Source organism: Salmo salar, chromosome 22 (assembly GCF_965601325.2).
Source record: "Salmo salar chromosome 22, fSalSal1, whole genome shotgun sequence".
Taxonomy (NCBI): Eukaryota; Metazoa; Chordata; class Actinopteri; order Salmoniformes; family Salmonidae; genus Salmo; species Salmo salar.
In genome coordinates, this window is record NC_138312.1 from 62,225,704 (window position 1) to 62,243,070 (window position 17,367).

General features: G+C 43.7%; 1 protein-coding gene across 1 annotated transcript in view; it reads right to left on the reverse strand.

Annotated features, from left to right (window-relative positions):
- The window catches only part of pxk (PX domain containing serine/threonine kinase), a 71,644-nt gene that overhangs the window by 51,407 nt on the left and 2,870 nt on the right, over positions 1-17,367 (reverse strand). Inside the window, exons 2-8 of the mRNA XM_082967748.1 lie at positions 14,175-14,225; positions 13,901-13,948; positions 13,046-13,232; positions 10,183-10,260; positions 8,366-8,439; positions 7,979-8,053; positions 1,054-1,180 (exon numbers count right to left, since the gene is read on the reverse strand). Coding sequence (XP_082823874.1) covers positions 1,054-1,180; positions 7,979-8,053; positions 8,366-8,439; positions 10,183-10,260; positions 13,046-13,232; positions 13,901-13,948; positions 14,175-14,225 — 640 coding nt within the window. The remainder of the gene's footprint in view (positions 1-1,053; positions 1,181-7,978; positions 8,054-8,365; positions 8,440-10,182; positions 10,261-13,045; positions 13,233-13,900; positions 13,949-14,174; positions 14,226-17,367) is intronic.

Below are 17,367 nucleotides of genomic sequence, written 5' to 3' on the forward strand. Positions count from 1 at the left end.
CTCAGAGTGCCTTACCTTACATACGAGATCCCTCAGAGGTGCCTTTCACCTGACATACGAGATCCCTCAGAGTGCCTTACCTTACATACGAGATCCCTCAGAGTGCCTTACCTTACATACGAGATCCCTCAGAGTGCCTTACCTTACATACGAGATCCCTCAGAGTGCCTTACCTTACATACGAGATCCCTCAGAGTGCCTTACCTTACATACGAGATCCCTCAGAGTGCCTTACCTTACATACGAGATCCCTCAGAGTGCCTTACCTTCATACGAGATCCCTCAGAGTGCCTTACCTTACATACGAGATCCCTCAGAGTGCCATTACTACAATTCGAGACCTCCGGCTCAGAGTGCCTTACCTTACATACGAGATCCCTCAGAGTGCCTTACCTTACATACGAGATCCCTCAGAGTGCCTTACCTTACATACGAGATCCCTCAGAGTGCCTTACCTTACATACGAGATCCCTCAGAGTGCCTTACCTTACATACGAGATCCCTCAGAGTGCCTTACCTTACATACGAGATCCCTCAGAGTGCCTTACCTTACATACGAGATCCCTCAGAGTGCCTTACCTTACATACGAGATCCCTCAGAGTGCCTTACCTTACATACGAGATCCCTCAGAGTGCCTTACCTTACATACGAGATCCCTCAGAGTGCCTTACCTTACATACGAGATCCCTCAGAGTGCCTTACCTTACATACGAGATCCCTCAGAGTGCCTTACCTTACATACGAGATCCCTCAGAGTGCCTTACCTTACATACGAGATCCCTCAGAGTGCCTTACCTTACATACGAGATCCCTCAGAGTGCCTTACCTTACATACGAGATCCCTCAGAGTGCCTTACCTTACATACGAGATCCCTCAGAGTGCCTTACCTTACATACGAGATCCCTCAGAGTGCCTTACCTTACATACGAGATCCCTCAGAGTGCCTTACCTTACATACGAGATCCCTCAGAGTGCCTTACCTTACATACGAGATCCCTCAGAGTGCCTTACCTTACATACGAGATCCCTCAGAGTGCCTTACCTTACATACGAGATCCCTCAGAGTGCCTTACCTTACATATGAGATCCCTCAGAGTTCCCTTTTCGTTAAACATCCTGATGACCAGAGCAGACAACTCACTGGTGTTGGCGAACGTCACCGGGCAGATGTACGGATTCTGGAGAGGAAAAACAACACAACTCACTCAGCCATTCCGTCTGCCTCGGTTAGACAACACAACTCACTCAGCCATTCCGTCTGCCTCGGTTAGACAACACAACTCACTCAGCCATTCCGTCTGCCTCGGTTAGACAACACAACTCACTCAGCCATTCCGTCTGCCTCGGTTAGACAACACAACTCACTCAGCCATTCCGTCTGCCTCGGTTAGACAACACAACTCACTCAGCCATTCCGTCTGCCTCGGTTAGACAACACAACTCACTCAGCCATTCCGTCTGCCTCGGTTAGACAACACAACTCACTCAGCCATTCCGTCTGCCTCGGTTAGACAACACAACTCACTCAGCCATTCCGTCTGCCTCGGTTAGACAACACAACTCACTCAGCCATTCCGTCTGCCTCGGTTAGACAACACAACTCACTCAGCCATTCCGTCTGCCTCGGTTAGACAACACAACTCACTCAGCCATTCCGTCTGCCTCGGTTAGACAACACAACTCACTCAGCCATTCCGTCTGCCTCGGTTAGACAACACAACTCACTCAGCCATTCCGTCTGCCTCGGTTAGACAACACAACTCACTCAGCCATTCCGTCTGCCTCGGTTAGACAACACAACTCACTCAGCCATTCCGTCTGCCTCGGTTAGACAACACAACTCACTCAGCCATTCCGTCTGCCTCGGTTAGACAACACAACTCACTCAGCCATTCCGTCTGCCTCGGTTAGACAACACAACTCACTCAGCCATTCCGTCTGCCTCGGTTAGACAACACAACTCACTCAGCCATTCCGTCTGCCTCGGTTAGACAACACAACTCACTCAGCCATTCCGTCTGCCTCGGTTAGACAACACAACTCACTCAGCCATTCCGTCTGCCTCGGTTAGACAACACAACTCACTCAGCCATTCCGTCTGCCTCGGTTAGACAACACAACTCACTCAGCCATTCCGTCTGCCTCGGTTAGACAAGACAACTCACTCAGCCATTCCGTCTGCCTCGGTTAGACAACACAACTCACTCAGCCATTCCGTCTGCCTCGGTTAGACAACACAACTCACTCAGCCATTCCGTCTGCCTCGGTTAGACAACACAACTCACTCAGCCATTCCGTCTGCCTCGGTTAGACAACACAACTCACTCAGCCATTCCGTCTGCCTCAGTTAGACAACACAACACACTCAGCCATTCCGTCTGCCTCGGTTAGACAACACAACTCACTCAGCCATTTTGTCTGCCTCAATTTGGAGAGTGTCTGCATCCCAAAAGGCATCCTATGTACAGTGGATTCCCAAATTATTGACACCCTTGATAAAGATGAGCAAAAATAACTGATAAAATGAATAATTCTAAAACTGAGCTATATTGTATGATCCGCCCCAAAAATGTAGAAATTATATTTAATAATAAACTAAATCTGTCTCCGAGACATGTTAACAAGTAAAAAATGTTCTCTCTCAAAAAGACGTCAAAATTATTGGCACCCCTAAATATTATTATAAATAAAGTTGTCGGTAGTGTAGTATTGTGTGCCATGTTCCTACCACGCAACGACTACATCAAGTTTGTGATTCTATAAACATGTTGGATGCATTTTGCAGTTCGTTTTGGTTTGCGTTTTCAGATTATTTTATGTAATGGTAACAATGTACTGTGTCATTTTGTAATTTGTATTTTTGTAAATAAGAATAGAATTTCTTTAAAAAAACGTTATTCGTTAATGTGGACACTACCACGATTATGAATAATCCTGAATGAGTCGTGAATAATGACGAGTGAGAAAGTTAGGAGGGTCAAAGATCATGCTAAACTCCCATGTTATTGGTAATGGTGAAACTGCAAATGCATCCAACACCTTTCTAGAATCACAAGCTTGATGTAGTCGTTGCGCTGTAGGAATACGGCACTTTTGACTACTTTATTTATAAGAATATTTAGGGATGCCAATAATTTGACACCTATTTTTAAACAACAAAATAATATTACTTCTGAACAAAATCTCCTTCTGAGAAATTATACTAGTATAAAATAATACAATTATCCCCTTTTCTGGCAGCATACAATATAGCTCAGTGTTTGAATTATTCTTTTTATACAGTAATTGTGCTCATCTCAGCTCCCGAGTGGCACAGCGGTCTAAGGCACTGTGCATCTCAGTGCAAGAGGCGTCACTACAGACCCTGGTTCGAATCCAGGCTGTATCACATCTGGCCGTGATTGGGAGTCCCATAGGGCGGAGCACAATTAGCCCAGCGTCGTCCGGGTTTGGCCGGGGCAGGACCGTCATTGTAAATAAGAATTTGTTCTTAACTGACTTGCCTAGTTAAATAAAGGTTACATTTAAAAAAACATGTAATTAAAATCTTTATCAAGGGTGTCAATAATTTGGGACCCCACTGTATTGCAGTACTTTTAACCCATAAAGGTGCCATTGAGAACGAAGGCAGAAACTTACACAGTGAAGTATTAAACCTGAGTTAGCGTATTAATTGGCAATAACTCATGTTGACTAGGGGAGCGTGAATGGAGGGGAGATGATATGTTCAGCTGACTAAACTCATGCTTAGCATGGATAATGTAACTGTGTTTTGTTGTGCTACAGACAGAGACGATGTCCCACATGCCAACCTATTTTCGACATAGGGCACGACATAGGGCTCTGGTCAAAAATAGGGCACTATATAGGGAATAGGGTTGCGTTAAGGACGCAACCGGAGAGAGACAGAAAACGTTTTGTATTTGCACTGCGTTCAGCTCAGGCAGTCATGAGATTTTATTTCCCCAAACCCCTATTTCTCTTACGTTTACCCAAATGGCTCCCTATTCCCTATATAGTGCACTACTTTGCGCCAGGGCCCATAGGTAATAGGGTGCTATTTGGGATTCACGCTTAGGCTACGACCTATTGCTCTGGGAACTACAGAGAGAGAGCTTGAGAAAGGGTAAGGGTGGGGGAAAAAGTCAAGAGTATGACAGGTCACGTTATGAGGGAGAAAGTACATGATTTTCTATTGGTCAGGTGGTTACATAGAAATGTAATCTAGCCCACACTAACTACTGTCCCATATTCTGACCCCACACTAGGTATTAAAATGTGTAATGGGAATATTTAAGATTAATATCTTCATTTTCAATTAGGAGTAAGTAACCATGCTTAGCATACTGATGTTGTCACCGTCTGTAATACACGTGATTTCACAGTGAATGTTATGGAATGTCGCCGGCCACTCCATTTCACAGTGAATGTTATGGAATGTCGCCGGCCACCCCATTTCACAGTGAATGTTATGGAATGTCGCCCGCCACCCCATTTCACAGTGAATGTTATGGAATGTCGCCCGCCACCCCATTTCACAGTGAATGTTATGGAATGTCGCCCGCCACCCCATTTCACAGTGAATGTTATGGAATGTCGCCCGCCACCCCATTTCACAGTGAATGTTATGGAATGTCGCCGGCCACTCCATTTCACAGTGAATGTTATGGAATGTCGCCGGCCACTCCATTTCACAGTGAATGTTATGGAATGTCGCCGGCCACTCCATTTCACAGTGAATGTTATGGAATGTCGCCGGCCACTCCATTTCACAGTGAATGTTATGGAATGTCGCCCGCCACTCCATTTCACAGTGAATGTTATGAAATGTCGCCACTCCATTTCACAGTGAATGTTATGGAATGTCGCCGGCCACTCCATTTCACAGTGAATTGTAAGGGTTGACGGTCACTACATTTCACAGTGAATGTTATGGAATGTTGACGGTCACTCCATTTCACAGTGAATGTTATGTAATGTTGATATGCGTGTTGATAGTGGTTGACGCCAGAATGGACACTTCATGCTATTCAATCGTTTTACTGGGGGAGCTCAGGTAATGTACGCCCTACTCTGAGGGGATTCGTTTTACTGGGGGAGCTCAGGTAATGTACGCCCTACTCTGAGGGGATTCGTTTTACTGGGGGAGCTCAGGTAATGTACGCCCTACTCTGAGGGGATTCGTTTTACTGGGGGAGCTCAGGTAATGTACGCCCTACTCTGAGGGGATTCGTTTTACTGGGGGAGCTCAGGTAATGTACGCCCTACTCTGAGGGGATTCGTTTGATAATACTTCCCCCGTGTGAATCGTCATCCCTGTGTTTTGAGGGATTTTACGAAATTCAACAGGAGCTGGGGCCCAGTTTGGGTAAGAACACGGGAACAAATTGATGTTTAAAACAAAAGTGCTCTGTACGTTACGATCTGTTTTGTCACATATCAACTTTCCTTGTGCCGTACTTTTAAAAGACGAAGAGGTGGACAATATTGTGCCAATGAATTGATAACTTGCCAAATCCGTCAGGTAATTAAATGTCTGAAGGTTAAAGTTCACGGTTCTTATTAATATGCATTGTTATTCTGACTTTCTCCGAACTGAAGGTCATTAGGTCAATATTAGACTGTCCCTAGACATGTGAACTGAAGGTCATTAGGTCACTATTAGACTGTCCCTAGACATGTGAACTGAAGGTCATTAGGTCACTATTAGACTGTCCCTAGACATGTGAACTGAAGGTCATTAGGTCACTAATAGACTGTCCCTAGACATGTGAACTGAAGGTCATTAGGTCACTATTAGACTGTCCCTAGACATGTGAACTGAAGGTCATTAGGTCGCTATTAGACTGTCCCTAGACATGTGAACTGAAGGTCATTAGGTCACTATTAGACTGTCCCTAGACATGTGAACTGAAGGTCATTAGGTCACTATTAGACTGTCCCTAGACATGTGAACTGAAGGTCATTAGGTCACTATTAGACTGTCCCTAGACATGTGAACTGAAGGTCATTAGGTCACTATTAGACTGTCCCTAGACATGTGAACTGAAGGTCATTAGGTCACTATTAGACTGTCCCTAGACATGTGAACTGAAGGTCATTAGGTCACTATTAGACTGTCCCTAGACATGTGAACTGAAGGTCATTAGGTCACTATTAGACTGTCCCTAGACATGTGAACTGAAGGTCATTAGGTCAATATTAGACTGTCCCTAGACACGCCTAGAAGAGCTTCACGACTTCTGTCATAACAGTCAAAAATATTACAGGGGCAGTTTGGTTAAAACTAAATCGCGTCCGAATCGTCCACTGGAAAAAACGGATATGCTGTATTTAATATTTACATAACCGACTATAGTAACACTAGTCCCGTGTGGATAGAGTTATAGTCCCCCTAAAGCAGACCTTTGACTTGCTGAAGAGTTGTGTTATTGTAGTGTGTACAGATCCACACTGTGCCTTGTTTAGGGCTCCTCCAAGATTCAGTGGCCTTGTTAGCAGAACATTTACATTTATACATTTTTAGTCATTTTAGCAGATGCTCTTATCCAGAGCGACTTACAGTAGTGAATGCAGACATTCCATGCATTTATTATTTTTATTATTATTTTTTTAAATAATAATTCGTACAGTTGTTCTGAAAGTAGTTACCGGGGCTTTCTCTAAGAAGGTCAGCTACCCTTTTTGGCAGAACAGTTCTGATAGTGGTGACCGGGGATCGATCTCTCTCTCCTTGTTGCAACTTGAATTAAACCAGATCGATTTTTGATTGACTTTATCAACGACTGTTCTCCTTTTGGTTTCACCTCGATATTCCCTTATATTAATCTGATCACAATCATCTGATCATAGTTTGGTTGATTTTTGTGATACCAGCCTAGTATTGTCCAAAACAACAGATAAAAGGCCTATACATTAAACAGGTTTGTTTAGTAAATAGAGATAGACTAAGTGTTGTTTTATCTCCAAAGTAGTGACAATAGATCAATAAAGGGCACAACAGTCTATCGACTAGGGTTGCAAAATGCCGGAAACTTTCACTTTGACACTGTTATCTACGACTGAGGGTAGAGGTACTAAGAGGCAGCCCTATGGGCCCTGGTTAAAAGTAGTGCACTATAAAAATAGGGAATAGGGTGCCATTTGGAACGCAGGCGCAGTACAGTGGTTACATTCCTGTGGGGAAGCATATTACATCTGGGCAACAGGATTGTATCTAAATAAGGAATACATCAGATCAGCTGAATCGGGCAGTCAGTCTGGGGGCGGGGCGGGGCGGGCAGTCTGGGGGCGGGGCGGGCGGGCAGTCTGGGGGCGGGGCGGGCGGGCAGTCTGGGGGCGGGGCGGGCAGTCTGGGGGCGGGCGGGCAGTCTGGGGGCGGGCGGGCAGTCTGGGGGCGGGCGGGCAGTCTGGGGGCGGGCGGGCAGTCTGGGGGCGGGCGGGCAGTCTGGGGGCGGGCGGGCAGTCTGGGGGCGGGCGGGCAGTCTGGGGGCGGGCGGGCAGTCTGGGGGCGGGCGGGCAGTCTGGGGGCGGGCGGGCAGTCTGGGGGCGGGCGGGCAGTCTGGGGGCGGGCGGGCAGTCTGGGGGCGGGCGGGCAGTCTGGGGGCGGGCGGGCAGTCTGGGGGCGGGCGGGCAGTCTGGGGGCGGGCGGGCAGTCTGGGGGCGGGCGGGCAGTCTGGGGGCGGGCGGGCAGTCTGGGGGCGGGGCGGGCAGTCTGGGGGCGGGGCGGGCAGTCTGGGGGCGGGGCGGGCAGTCTGGGGGCGGGGCGGGCGGGCAGTCTGGGGGCGGGGCGGGCGGGCAGTCTGGGGGCGGGCGGGCAGTTTAATTCCCGGCAGGCAGTAATACAGTACTGTGAGGCCTCTTAAGAGAATATTCCCACAGACAGCATTGGTAGGAGCTAGATGATACATACATACATACTGACAGTGGGTAGAAGAAATCTGCTATCCACAAATCTATTTAACGAGTATACATACAGTGAGGCTGGGTAGGAGCTTCATGGTCGACTGAAGATCTTTGTCTGACAGGAATTTATCTGGACCCAAGTCAACCTGTGCAGCAACAAAACCACATAAACGTAACACATACTTTACCAGCCAAAAACCTTCAGGTGATAGAAACACAATACAGGATAGAATTAGTTTAGAACTATAAATGCCGATACCAAAAACGACAATTGTCTTGTCGCTAGCAAGTGAAAACCAGTCAGCGCCTGACTAGTTGTACCTACAGGATAAAACACCTTTTTGATTCTACCGCTCTGTACCGTCGCATTGTAAAGCAGATATAAGATGACAATGAAGTTCTAAAATAATTTATTAAAGTACCAACAGTAAAACAGCAAATAGCAACAGTAGACTTACCCAACTCAACACTTGACGTTCCTTGGGTTGTTCTTTGTTTTTGATTAAGAAATATTTCTTCCGTATCCTCCACCCTGAAAGGTTATAAAAAAAAATAAAAAAATATTTAAAACATGTTCATTTTAATATGACATTTTCCTGATTAACAATCCACTTACAGCTTTATCGGAGTCACAATGGTAGGTTCCATGGTCAACAGAGTTGGTGCATAACCAATCAATTTAGAGGGAAAGGAGGGGGATACTTAGTTGTACAACTGAATGTATTCAACTGAAATGTGTCTCTCGCATTTAACTCAACCCCTCTGAACCAGAGAGGGGCGGGGGGGGGGGGCTGCCTTAAAATCGACATCCACGTCTTCGGGCGCCCGGGGATTTAGTCCACTTAATTATGAAATCAATTCATCTCGCTTTATTTACAAAAGCACTTGAAGGCGTTCTGCCCATACTAATAGTAAGCATCAGGTGTGTCATTCCCATGATAGAGCAGTAACGTGACAATAACACGTTCCCTTTTTTCCCCCCCCTCCTGAAGCAGCGGAGAGCAGAAAACACCAGACATCCAGGAAGGAGCGGGCATTTTATATCTCCTGCCACTTTTATAAAATCACTCCTGATATAAGAATACTGAGGCTTCTTAATCATCTTTAATTCTATAAAAATCGCTACAATGTTACTATACAGCCTTAATAGGATATTTAGCGCTTTATCACCATGTCATTACAGCCTTATTACAACGCTATTATGTCTATTATCATGTTATTACAGACATATTATAATGCTATCATGTCTGTATTATTAAGTTATTACATTACTTATTGCTGCTATTTTTATTGACTTGGCCAAAGCTTTTGATATGGTAGACCGTTCCATTCTTGTGGGAGTATTGGTGTCTCTGAGGGGTCTTTGGCCTGGTTTGCTAACTACCTCTGTCAAAGAGTGCAGTGTGTAAAGTCAGAACATCTGCTGTCTCAGCCACTGCCTGTCACCAAGGGAGAACCCCAAGGCTCGATCCTAGGCCCAACGCTCTTCTCAATTTACATCAACAACATAGCTCAGGCAGTAGGAAGCTCTCTCATCCATTTATATGCAGATGATACAGTCTCATACTCGAGTGGCTAGATGTTCTTTACCATTCGGCCATCAGATTTGCTACCAATGCTCCTCATAGGACACATCACTGCACTCTATACTCTTTTGTAAACTGGTCATCTCTGTTTACCCGTCGCAAGACCCACTGGTTTATGCTTATTTATAAAACCCTCTTAGGCCTCACTCCCCCCCTATCTGAGATATCTACTGCAGCCCTCATCCTCCACATACAACACCCGTTCTGCCAGTCACATTCTGTTAAAGGTCCCCAAAGCACACACATCCCTGGGTCGCTCCTCTTTTCAGTTCGATGCAGCTAGCGACTGGAACGAGCTGCAACAAACACTCAAACTGGACAGTTTTATCTCCATCTCTTCATTCAAAGACTCAATCATGGAGACTCTTACTGACAGTTGTGGCTGCTTTGTGTGATGTATTATTGTCTCTACCTTCTTGCCCTTTGTGCTGTTGTCTGTACCATGTTGTGTTGTTGCTACCATGTTGTGTTGTTGCTACCATGTTGTGTTGTCTTAGGTCTGTTTATGTAGTCTCTCTCGTCGTGATGTGCGTTTTGTCCTATATTTAAATTTGTATGCAAGTCCCCGTCTCCGCAGGAGGACTTTTTCCTTTTGGTTATCCGTCATTGTAAATAAGAATTTGTTCTTAACTGACTTGCCTAGTTAAATAAAAAGATGAAATAAAATAAAATCATTTAAAAAAACTTACCAATGTCTTTCAAAGGCTCCACCACCTCCCACTTCGGATCCGACCTGAAGAACATGGACACCTGCTGTAAGGCGATTTCTGTAGAGGAGAAGATGAGGCTCAGTGTAACAACCTTCCATATAAAACAACAATCACTCAATTTATCATCAACTCAAAATATACCACTACCGTTCAAAAGTTTGGGGTCACTTCGAAATGTCCTTGTTTTTTAAAGAAAAGTGTCCACCAGGCCTACTGTACATCTCACTGTAGGAGTGACCAGGCCTACTGTACATCTCACTGTAGGAGTGACCAGGCCTACTGTACATCTCACTGTAGGAGTGACCAGGCCTACTGTACATCTCACTGTAGGAGTGACCAGGCCTACTGTACATCTCACTGTAGAAGTGACCAGGCCTACTGTACATCTCACTGTAGGAGTGACCAGGCCTACTGTACATCTCACTGTAGGAGTGACCAGGCCTACTGTACATCTCACTGTAGGAGTGACCAGGCCTACTGTACATCTCACTGTAGAAATGACCAGGCCTACTGTACATCTCACTGTAGGAGTGACCAGGCCTACTGTACATCTCACTGTAGGAGTGACCAGGCCTACTGTACATCTCACTGTAGAAATGACCAGGCCTACTGTACATCTTACTGTAGAAATGACCAGGCCTACTGTACATCTTACTGTAGAAATGACCAGGCCTACTGTACATCTCACTGTAGGAGTGACCAGGCCTACTGTACATCTCACTGTAGGAGTGACCAGGCCTACTGTACATCTCACTGTAGAAATGACCAGGCCTACTGTACATCTTACTGTAGAAATGACCAGGCCTACTGTACATCTTACTGTAGAAATGACCAGGCCTACTGTACATCTTACTGTAGAAATGATTGTTGAAAACAAGTCTAGGCTGGAACTGTTGCTGTTAAAAATACAATAATAATTGTTATTCTTAACTGGAATAAACTGATTGAAGCAAGATGCTTTTTTGAGGTAAACCCACTCACAGAGTTCTGGGTTGTTCATCTACAACAGGAAATGGTCTCCTGCCTGACTGAGAACCCACTCACACAGTTCTGGGTTGTTCCATCTACAACAGGAAGTGGTCTCCTGTCTGACTGAGAACCCACTCACACAGTTCTGGGTTGTTCCATCTACAACAGGAAGTGGTCTCCTGCCTGCCTGAGAACCCACTCACACAGTTCTGGGTTGTTCCATCTACAACAGGAAGTGGTCTCCTGCCTGACTGAGAAAGCAGTAGATGTTCTGGTCCAGTTTGGCACCACGTACCCATGTGAGTCAGGGTTCTCAACTCTGACATACTTTAAAAAACAAGTACAGAAACAGTTTCAAGGCTGAGCATCACCTCAGTGTTACAATGTCAAAAACGGAGCCCAGAATACACATGCTCTCATTAGGACTGTGTGTGTGTGTGTTTTTTTTCTGGTCTACATCTGTGTGATTTGAGCAATCATTTTATTCCAGTTCATAATAAAAAATAAAAAAAGATGTATTTTAACAGCAACAGTTCCAACCTAGACTTTATTTTAACAATTTCTACAGTAATATGTACAGTAAGCCTGATCCTTTTTCATCAGTACGGTTAATTAGGTTTGAACTATGAAAAAGCCTGTGTGTGTGTGTTCTGTTATTCATCTGTGTGATGTGATCAATTCGTTTACTCCAGTTCAGAATGAAAATGATTTATTGTATTTTAACAGCAACAGTCCCAACCTAGACAGATATGTAAGAGTGTTTTTAACAGGGGGTAATAAACATGAATAGATATTTAATTACATTGTTATTTGTTTTTGTCTATATTGCATTTGTTTTAGGCATACGGCAATGAAATGTACAGATATTTATGTATAGTTGCATATTTTCCTCTGTTTGGGTCCCAGGAAAACAGAATTTCTCATTTGGGTCCCAGGCTGAAAGGGTTTAAGAACCACTGTGTTAGCTAATCCAAGTTTATCATTTAAAAAGGCAAATTGATCATTAGAAAAACGTTTTGCAATTATGTTAGCACAGCTGAAAACTGTTGTTCTGATTAAAGAAGCAATAAAACTGGCCTTTTTTAGACTAGTTGAGTATCTGGAGCATCAGCATTTGTGGGTTCGATTACAGGCTCAAAAAGGGCCAGAAACAAAGAACTTTCTTCTCAAACTTGTCAGTCTATTCTTGTTCTGAGAAATGATGGCTAGTCCATGCGAGAAATTGTCAAGAAACTGAAAATTTGGTACAACGCTGCGAACTACTCCCTTCACAGAACAGCACAAACTGTCTCTAACCAGAATAGAAAGAGTAGTGGGAGGCCCCGGTGCACAACTGAGCAAGAGGACAAGTACATTAGAGTGTCTAGTTTGAGAAACAGACGCCTCACAAGTCCTCAACTGGCAGCTTCATTAAATAGTACCCACAAAACACCAGTCTCAACGTCAACAGTGAAGATGCGACTCCGGGATGCTGGCCTTCTAGGCAGAGTTCCTCTGTCCAGTGTCTGTGTTCTTTTGCCCATCTTAATCTTTTATTTTTATTGGCCAGTCTGAGATATGGCTTTTTATTTGCAACTCTGCCTAAAAGGTCAACAGAGTCTTCCTCTTCACTGTTGACGTTGAGACTGAGGTTTTGCCGGTACTATTAAAATATGAATTACCATATTCTAAAATTAGATTTGTGTTATTCTGAGCACCGTGGGTGGAGGCCCTAATCAGGTTACACACCCAAATGGATATGGGTCTGGTACATTTCTCAAAATGTACGATAAGTTTAAATGCTGCTGGTCTAATGTCCAACACCACATTTTCCTAAAACCCTGTATCACACCCATGTTATACACGCACACCTCAACCCTAACAGTTCACACACCTGTATAGTTGGCAGAGTAATTGTTGGTGTCCAGAAACTTCTTGACCAGTTGACAGGTGGCTAGGATGTGATGCTGGGTAATAAAGTCTAGGTAGACCTGTAGTCCTCTCTGTCTCTCTGCTATGAACTCCCTGTCCATGTTACCTAGCAACTTCTTAGGTGGTAGAGGCAGGCTGACGCCAGAGACCTGCGGGAAGAGGTGGGAGAGAGAGAGAAAATGAGTGGGAGAGAGAGAGAAAATGAGTGGGAGAGAGAGAGAAAATGAGTGGGAGAGAGAGAGAAAATGAGTGAGAGAGAGAGAGAAAATGAGAGAGAGAGAGAGAAAATGAGTGAGAGAGAGAGAAAATGAGTGGGAGAGAGAGAGAAAATGAGTGAGAGAGAGAGAAAATGAGTGGGAGAGAGAGAAAATGAGTGGGAGAGAGAGAAAATGAGTGGGAGAGAGAGAGAAAATGAGTGGGAGGGAGAGAAAATGAGTGGGAGAGAGAGAAAATGAGTGGGAGAGAGAGAGAAAATGAGTGGGAGGGAGAGAAAATGAGTGGGAGGGAGAGAAAATGAGATAGATAAAGAACGAGTTGACACAGAGGAATGTAGGGTTCACAGAATGAATAATCGTCAGGAAATGAGCTTGTAAAACCTCAGCAGAAACCTCAGCTTCCTGATGTGTAACGACCACCAAAAGAATAGTCAGTATGAACACATCATGTTCATAAAAACACAAGGTTTGCTTCCCAAATGGCACCCCATTCCCATAGGGTGCTGGTCCAAAGTAGTGAGCTATGTAGGGAATAGGGTGCCATTTTGGGACGCAGACAGATGTAGTGCGGGAAAAGGCACTTGTGACCTTTTTGTACTTACCAACAAACTGCTATTCAGCATATCAAAGTCGCTGTATCGCTTTATGACCTGCAACAATAAGAATCAGGTTGTATTGTGGGGGGAAAAAAAACAACGAAAGGCTTCTTTCTTGAGGTTGAGAGAGCTCAGTTAAAAAAAAGGTAAAAATAGATTTCTAATCTTATTTTCAGTACAACATGAAGATGTGTTATGTTGAAGAAGAAAGAGTATAATTGAGGCAGATAGTTGAGGTAAGGTTGAGGTTTAAGTAGGCTAAAAATAGATTGTTATTTACCTGCCAACTGTTTTCTGTAGAAACACCCCTCTGTACACGGATTATGTATTCCTGGACAGGAAATGAAAAAGGGACGGGATATGATTACATGTGATGGGACTTATCATAGCTATTCATCTCATATGTAAAGCCTAGATTTTTTAATTTTTTTTTATATATATATGATAGTTTTAAGTCAGAAATGTACATACACCGTAGCCAAATACATTTAAACTCAGTTTCACAATTCCTGACATTTAATCCTAGTAAAAAATTCCTTGTCTTAGGTCAGTTAGGATCACCACTTTATTTTAAGAATGTGAAATGTTAGAATAATAGTAGAGAGAGTGATTTATTTCAGCTTTTATTTCTTTCATCACATTCCCAGTGGGTCAGAAGTTTACATACGCTCAATTAGTATTTGGTATCATTGCCATTAAATTGTTTAACTTCGGTCAAATGTTTCAGGTAGCCTTCCACAAGCTTCCCACAATAAGTTGGGGGAGGACATTTCTCCAAAAAGTACGATCTTTGTCCCCATGTACAGTTGCAAACCGTAGTCTGGATTTTTTATGGCGGTTTTGGAGCAGTGGCTTTTTCCTTGCTGAGCGGCCTTTCAGGTTATGTCGATATAGGACTCGTTTTACTGTGGATATAGATACTTTTGTACCTGTGTCCTCCAGCATCTTCACAAGGTCCTTTGCTGCTGTTCTGGGATTGATTTGCACTTTTCGCACCAAAGTACATTCATCTCTAGGAGACAGAATACGTCTCCTTCCTGAGCGGTATGACGGTGGCGTGGTCCCATGGTGTTTATACTTGCGTACTATTGTTTGTACAGGTGAACGTGTTACCTTCAGGTGTTTGGAAATTGCTCCTAAGGATGAACCAGACTTGTGGAGGTCTACAATTTTTTTTTCTGAGGTTTTGGCTGATTTCTTTTCATTTTCCCATGATGTCAAGCAAAGAGGCACTGAGTTTGAAGGTAGGCCTTGAAATACATCCACGGGTACACCTCCAATTGACTCAAATGATGTCAATTAGCCAATCAGAAGCTTCTAAAGCTATGTCATCATTTTCTGGAATTTTCCAAGCTGTTTAAAGGCACAGTCAACTTAGTGTATGTAAACTTCTGACCCACTGGAATTGTCATACAGTGAAATAATCTGTCTATAAACAATTGTTGGAAAAATGACTTGTGTCATACACAAAGTAGATGTCCTAACCGACTTGGCAAAACTATAGTTTGTTAACAAGAAATTTGTGGAGTGGTTGAAAAACGAGTTTTAATGACTCCAACCTAAGTGGATGTAAACTTCCGACTTCAACTGTATGTATATATATATATATACACACACAGAGCTCCAACAGTACTGGGACAGTGACACACGTGTTTTTGTTTTGGCTCTGTACGCCAGCACAAATATCATACCCCCAAGACATGCTAACCTCTCACCATTACAATAACAGGGGAGTTTAGCATTTTATATCATACCCCCAAGACATGCTAACCTCTCACCATTTCAATAACAGGGAAGGTTAGCATTTTATATCGTACCCCCAAGACATGCTAACCTCTCACCATTACAATAACAGGGGAGGTTAGCATTTTATATCATACACAGTAGACATGCTAACCTCTCACCATTACAATAACAGGGGAGGTTAGCATTTTATATCATACCCCCAAGACATGCTAACCTCTCACCATTACAATAACAGGGAAGGTTAGCATTTTATATCATACCCCCAAGACATGCTAACCTCTCACCATTACAATAACAGGGGAGGTTAGCATTTTATATCATACCCCCAAGACATGCTAACCTCTCACCATTACAATAACAGGGGAGGTTAGCATTTTATATCGTACCCCCAAGACATGCTAACCTCTCACCATTACAATAACAGGGGAGGTTAGCATTTTATATCATAACCCCCAAGACATGCTAACCTCTCACCATTACAATAACAGGGGAGGTTAGCATTTTATATCATACCCCCAAGACATGCTAACCTCTCACCATTACAATAACAGGGGAGGTTAGCATTTTATATCATAACCCCCAAGACATGCTAACCTCTCACCATTACAATAACAGGGGAGGTTAGCATTTTATATCATACCCCCAAGACATGCTAACCTCTCACCATTACAATAACAGGGAAGGTTAGCATTTTATATCATACCCCCAAGACATGCTAACCTCTCACCATTACAATAACAGGGAAGGTTAGCATCGTTGGGGGTAGTATGATATTTGTGCGTCTCTAACTTTCTAAAGCATCATTATTCACACGTCATTCAGGATTATCCGTAATCATGAGAGCATCCACATTAATGTAGACATGTTATGAAACATATTCTATTCTCATTTACAATAAAAGTGAATCCAAAATGACACAATAGCTAATTTACCATTAATTTATATTGTAATAATCTAACACACAACCAAAACAAACAGCAAATTCATCCATAAAGTCAGTCCTTCACTAAAAGCTTGATCCAGTCAGTCCTTCACTAAAAGCTTGATCCAGTCAGTCGTTCACTAAAAGCTTGATCCAGTCAGTCCTTCACTAAAAGCTTGATCCAGTCAGTCCTTCACTAAAAGCTTGATCCAGTCAGTCCTTCACTAAAAGCTTGATCCAGTCAGTCCTTCACTAAAAGCTTGATCCAGTCAGTCCTTCACTAAAAGCTTGATCCAGTCAGTCCTTCACTAAAAGCTTGATCCAGTCAGTCCTTCACTAAAAGCTTGATCCAGTCAGTCCTTCACTAAAAGCTCCTCCTGGAGACAAAGCCTTACTGAACTGATGGCCGACTTTTCTAGCAGCGATGAAAAATATTATTATTAGAAATGATTATTGATAAGGCCTACTTTCTCCTAGCCTGGATCCATCATGAAATTATTATGAATATTTTTCACTTCATCAAACTTCATTACGAAACGGAAGGATTGTGTTAGGATCCGGGCTAACTTTCCCTGCTTTATGTGAGGCATGGTTAACTGAGATCAACTTGCTGTCGTCTCCTCGTCACGCCCGTCTCATGTGATTCCTCCGTGATGAAGTTACTCCCACACTCAAAAACACAGAAGACAGGGATAAAAAGGAGACGACATAGAACAAGAAATACTAGAAGAGGTAAAGCCTCTCGGGAACATGGCAGACTGTTCTAGTAGTGCTGTTTCTATAGGAGAGGACACAGTGGTCAGCA